This window comes from Austrofundulus limnaeus, unplaced genomic scaffold (assembly GCF_001266775.1).
Source record: "Austrofundulus limnaeus strain Quisiro unplaced genomic scaffold, Austrofundulus_limnaeus-1.0 Scaffold162, whole genome shotgun sequence".
NCBI classification, from domain to species: Eukaryota; Metazoa; Chordata; class Actinopteri; order Cyprinodontiformes; family Rivulidae; genus Austrofundulus; species Austrofundulus limnaeus.
In genome coordinates this window covers 518132-524270 of record NW_013952564.1, presented here as the reverse complement: position 1 = coordinate 524270, position 6139 = coordinate 518132, and the positions used below count along the sequence as shown (strand labels likewise).

The 6139-nt window shown below is 41.7% G+C and overlaps 1 protein-coding gene across 3 annotated transcripts in view; it reads right to left on the bottom strand.

Annotated features, from left to right (window-relative positions):
• The window catches only part of LOC106523650 (coiled-coil domain-containing protein 136), a 54383-nt gene that overhangs the window by 11704 nt on the left and 36540 nt on the right, over nucleotides 1-6139 (bottom strand). For all 3 annotated transcript variants that reach the window (XR_001310919.1, XM_014017148.1, XM_014017149.1), the window contains exons 4-7: nucleotides 5377-5679; nucleotides 2564-2681; nucleotides 428-704; nucleotides 179-310 (exon numbers count right to left, since the gene is read on the bottom strand). Coding sequence is in view for 2 of the 3 variants with exons in the window: in XM_014017148.1 (XP_013872602.1) it covers nucleotides 179-310; nucleotides 428-704; nucleotides 2564-2681; nucleotides 5377-5679 (830 nt within the window). In the remaining variant the exon portion in view is untranslated. The remainder of the gene's footprint in view (nucleotides 1-178; nucleotides 311-427; nucleotides 705-2563; nucleotides 2682-5376; nucleotides 5680-6139) is intronic.

The following is a 6139-nucleotide window of genomic DNA, read 5'->3' as shown; positions in this document are numbered from 1 at the left end:
GTGTGTGTGTGTGTGTGTGTGTGTGTGTGTGTGTGTGTGTGTCAAAAAAATTAATACAAACATTCGCTTCTAGTCTTCACGTTTCCAGATATTCCAACAATTTATTTAAAGTTGCATTCTGAATCTAAAGCTTGCATTGTGACAACACTGGTCCAAACAGGGCTCTGTTATTTCTCACCTGAGCCCCCCCTGACAGCTTCTCCAGCTCTGCCTTGCAGCGCTGCAGCTCCTCCTCCAGCTCCGCCCTCTCTCTCTGACTGCTGTCGTACAGAATCTGCAGCTGCTTCAGCTCCATCTTCAAACCATCACACTGGACCACAAAAACATCAAACACTCAATTTGTTTGGATTAAAAAGAGAAAACTTTGTGTCCTAAACTGGTCAATCCCATCAGATCTTGGTTTTGCTCTGTTTCTAAAGCCTCCTACCTCCCTCTGCACCTTGAAGGCCTTCTCCTCGGCCTGCTTCAGCTGGTCTCTCAGAGACAGGATCTCACCGATGCCTCCGTTCCAGCTCGTGGGCGTCACCGGCTTCCCGTCAAACGAGATGTTCTTCTGGATGGAGGCGTCCACCAGGTGACAGTTCTCAGACTGAGCCATGGTCATGTAGGTTTCTGTCATCACCTCATCGGAGGTCACCTTCGTCTCCCCGACCTCTGTGCCCTCCACCGTGTCTTCCTCTTTCAGTGACAGGTAGACGCTGGAGCTGCACGGTGCAGAATGAAAAATACTTTCAGAGCTTCCATGTTTTTATCACAACAATATTTTCAATTGATCGTTTTTTTTATTTACATTTACCACCAAAAGGTGAAAATCTGTGTTAGTGTGTGCATGTGTGTGTGTTTGTCTGATAGCAAAATGTCTCATAACACTCTGGACAGATTCTAATGAAACATTAGAAAAGTAATCACTGGTCATTCAACACGGCTCCCACATCTGATTAACCTTAGTCAACACAAAAATGATAATAATTCTGTTTTACAGATATTAAACTAAGATTTAATTTGGTAGTAGATGAGATGGGAATCAGTCACAACACACGCTTCACACATAGCAGATGTGTGGGTCAGATCTGGTGTTGAGCTGGCTCATTGCTGGTTTGTCAGTGCTTTGTCAACTGGACGTGGGCCAGGTCTGGCACTGATGACACTGTTTTTAAAATGGCATGCCACAACTGGCCCAGATGCAGTTTGGTTTAAATTTTTATTTTAAATGTGAAGGGGACACTTCTCCTTCACAACAAATGATGGTGACATCTATAGACTATTTGTCCTCTTCTCTAAAAAGTCACGTGATCATCTTTAATTTGATGTTTACAAAAACATCAACAAGGAACAAGATTCTTCAATTTTAAAGCCACTACCTTTTATAAATATTTAAAAAAAACTATTTTATTGGCTTGTTTATGTATAGTGAACAAAAACAGTAATTATAAACACCTAAAATTAGAAATAAAAAGACTAAGGAAAGCACAGTTACAAACTACATCTGCTGTAGCATTATCCCAAACTATTACTTTATTTGTTTTTTCATTCCATATTAATTTCAATAATATGTTTTTGGTCTGTGAGGGAAAACTGGAGTATCTGAAGAAAACCCATTCATGCACAAGGAGAACGTGTTGATACAAACCAAAAAGGTCTCAGGCTGGGATTTTATCTAGCAACCTTCTTGCTGAGAGGCAACATTTTGCTCTATCAACTATGGCTCTGTGCTGCCTAATTTATTTATATTTATAATTAAAATGTATTTATGCATATAACCGCCTGAGAATCTCCATCTTATTGTTGAGGACATTGATTTAAGACAGGTTGTCCTTATTCAGAGTGATTAGATTTAAAGCTTTATTTTTAATTTTAAACAAAATATACATTCATATTTTCTACTCATAATAAAAAAACAATGTTTGTTTTTATATTATGAGGTTCTGCTGATAATAAATAGCTCCAAATTGGAAAATGAGGTTTGGTTTATGTTGCCCAAATCCATCAATGCCACAACTGGCCCAGTTGTGGTAGGAATATGTGGTGCCGGCCCATGCATGGATAACCTCTGGCAAACCACATCTGGGCCACCAAAGGGTGGTCGTTCTTTGAGGTATCTGGGCTGAGCGGTAGTGCCTTGTGTGGGCCAGAATTGAGCCAGACGAGTTTTGCTCCGTGGGTTTGACTGCAAATAAATCGCCCAAAAACTTGCAGGCACAGATGACGGTCATTTTGAGGCTTGCTCGAAAAACAGCTCCGACTTCAAAGTTTCTCAACATGAGACAGTTTTAAAAACCTGGCATGAAAGGCAGGGGATAATGTGCATTTCTTTAAGCCGGTCTTTTAATAAATCTCTAAACAATTTCAGCTCACGCCAAACGTTGTCAGCGCCCGTAAAGAGCCGGTTGTGTCATGTTACATGTTTACTGCGGCAATTAAACAGGTGGTCGGTATTTTTTACATGACATGTGGCTGTGATGGGGAGGGGGCTGTATTCCAAAGGGTATCCCCGCCTCCCCCCACCACCACGGCAGTGATCAAATGAACACAGCGGATGGGTGAGCAGCCGTTGACCTCTCACCATGTCCTCTGTCTCTGCAGCAGCTGCAGCCTCTCAGAGAGACGTCTGTTGTCCTCCTTCAGGGTCTGACACTCCTCCCTCAGCATGCGGCACTCCTCCTTCAGCAGGTCCACGTCACCTGACAGAACCCAGACGAAGATATCTAAAGGTTCGCGTGTTTGTTTACAGATTTAATATCTCACATATGTTCACTCTTCTGTTAAACATGCTTTACTGCCTCCCAAAAAACAACACGGTTTTTTGCTTACACCCAGCATTGCTGCAGGACTTTTTGCGTCATCTTCCCTCTAAAATATATTCTGTTTTACCTCTTGTCTCTTTAAACGATCCTCCCAAAAGACCCAATTTGCTCTGAGTTGTCAAAAAAAGGAAGGTGTAGAGCACGACAGCTGTTCACTTGTTGTTTTAAGGCATGACAAGCTAGCCACAAGGCAGATTTTATGCAAATATGTCAAAACAAATGGAAAACAATTGAAACTTTTGAGACAATTGAAGCCCTGCTCTCTATTGGGAAACAAGAAAATCCCTTTGTTTATCTTTTATTTTCTTTTATTTTTTTTTTGGCCTTCATAATTTTCAGACATATTACATGTCCCAATAAAAACAGATTTTAAAAACAAAAAAGCAAGATTATGAGATATTTACTTGGTGCTTGGTCGTGAAGGAAAATATCTAATAAGGAATCAAAATCCACTTTTTTCTCATATTGATGGTAATATTGTCTTCAAATACAAAATTTGGCAAGCTAATTTTGTAAACAGCTGCCAACGACCACGTGTGTGTGCCAGGTTTTGTCAGACCAAACACGGGCAGCTTGAATAAAACCCAATAATTTCATGACAGACCAAAACAAAAAGTGGATGTGGTAGCAAATCAGACGAGGAAACAAAAAACTCAAGGAGACATGGAGGAGGACCAGACTGTGGATGGATATCACAATGCCAGACTGCTGGTGAGGTGCGGACTAAATGGCCAAAGTGGAGACACCTGAGCTAAATGCCAGCTGGGAACAGGTGAGAGTGGGCGTGGCAGGAGCTGAGGAGCAAAACCAGAAACTTTGAAACTAATGGAAGTGACTGAAAAAAGGGTCAACAATAGTGACGTCCATGAAAGAGCTGTGATGGTTTTGATGTATTTATGCTCAGATGTGTTTAATAAAGTACAGTGAAAATCTTTTGTTTACAGTACGTGCGTATACCTGCATTACAGAAATGCATGTCAACACACCTGGAAAATTACTGGCGCAAACTGTTTCAGACTGCGCCATCAATTAAAGTTCAGATTAGTGTATGATGTATGTTTTATTTCATACTGTGCAAAAAGTATGTTTACTATTCGATGCAGGCCAGATGGAATGTTTCTACTTGTGGATTTAGCATATTTAAAGCAAATATGGAGGTGCACCAGTTTTAAAAATGTGTTTTTTACCATGCTAACATCTGTTCATTAAATTAGACTAGAGGAAACATCTGGTTTAAAAATAAATAAATTAGGAAGAAACAAGCAGTGTGTGTCAATCTTTTACTGTCAACTATTACTTTTCAGATAATATCAAGTTTGATTTGTATAATAACGACGTTTAAATCCCTTTTTTTCCCTTTTTTATATTCTTAAAGGGGCAATATCATGTAAAATCAGCTTTTTTGAGTTTTATATCATGTTATAATGTTATACTCTCATAAAAAAACACGCCCAAAGCCTTACTTTGACTCATTCATGCATGTTTGAGAAATCCTGCAGCGTTTTTAGGAAGACATGCTGAGGAGCAAAACGACAGGTGGGGACTAGAAACACCTTTTGGTACCAGGAACACCCCTGGGACATGTCTTTAAGCCGAACTTCCTCATGGCGGAGCACCTCTCCCTACACGCCCCGCCCATGACTCCTGCAGGGTCTCGGGTGAAAGTGAAACCTAACTGTCTGCTGAGCTCTCAACATTAGTTCTCACTGAGTGAAGCTCTTTCAGATTCAAAATACCTTTGAGGAAATGTATTTTCAGATGCCAAGTAAACTGCATCATTGCACACACATACACCCCCGAATCCCACCTCCCACGATGAAATGGGCAGGACAGAAGCAGAAGGTGGTTCTTAAAGAGACAGAGGCCAATTTCAAGGCGTTTAGAAGAGGAAGTGATGAGAAGATAAGTTTATTTTCTATTTAAACATAAAAACAGCATTTTAATAACAGCTAAAGGTGACATTGATACTTTATTATGGTATAATATTTAAATGTATGCCTGAGAAACACATAATGTTGGCCCTTTAAAAAAACACACTAAAACATGACAATTCCTTGTTTTGTTGCAGCTCAGCTGTTGAAATCTGGTAAAATTATGTGTTGGAAAACTGTGTTCCTCTCTGATCTCATGATGCTGGTATCAGAGTTTTACACACACACACACACACACACACGCACGCACGCACGCACGCACGCACGCACGCACACACACACACACACACTATGCGGCACTCAGCAGTCACAGTTGTAATTATTGCAGCCTGTGGATGATTTATGTTCCTGACAGCAGGATGCTAACATGATGTGAGGGAAGAAGACCATTCATAACCTTCTGTTTGGTTTTTGTAATCTCAGCCTCAGTGACAGATTGTAGGTAATTTGTTTGAGCAGCATGTTGGATTAATTCAATAAACTGAGCAGAAGCATAAATCTTTGTCATTACGCTTTGTGTTCATTGTTCGTTCATTCTTGTTTGGACACAGATGTTTATTTGAGGAGAAACGACTCGTCTCAGTGTTTCACCTTTTCTCCCTGACATCAGGTGTGTGTTTGTTTTATCCTTCGTGTCTCACCCTCTCTCCTCTCGGCCTCCCTGCGCTGGCTCTTCATGCTGATCTCTGCCCTCAGCGTGGTGATCTCCAGCTCGTACTCCTGGGTCTCCTCGGTGAGACGCTCCAGCTCTGCCCGCCGGCGACACAGCTCCTCCTGCAGCGAGGCGATGTCGTTCTCCCGCTCGGCGGCAGCCTCCTCCGCCGTCTGCTGCAGCAGGAGCACCTCCTCCTGGGCCGCGCGCAGCTCCTCCTGGGCCTCGGCCAGCTCGCTCTCCTTCTCCTCCTCCAGGCTGTTCATCTCCTCCTGCACAGAGCGCAGCTGGGCTGCGGCGGAAAGAGGAGGAGGTGAGCCGCTCCTTTATGGGAGGTGTGTGTGAGAGACTGCAGAGTCAACCTGAGTTTAATGTGTGTTTATGTGTGATCTCACCTGAGGTTCTGCAGGAGTGGGCCTGTGTGGGTTTAGCTGTGTGGGTGGTGTGTTCTTGTGTGAGCCATACTTTGTGTGTTTTGGTGTTTGAAAGAGGAGCTGATGTAACTGAAGGCAACAAATCTGTTTTGGGGTTTTTTTTCTTCAGGAAAAAGTTACATTTATTAGTTTGATTATCTAAAGAAGGGATGACTTTGTAAGGAATACCTCCAACATAACTTCTCATATTTAACCTAATTAATATCGACTAATATTAATATAGTTAATATACGAGGAAACGGGTTCTTTGCGATTTTAAATACTAATAATAATAACCATCACCTTTATTATGACCAAGACTTTGACAATGAGTATCGT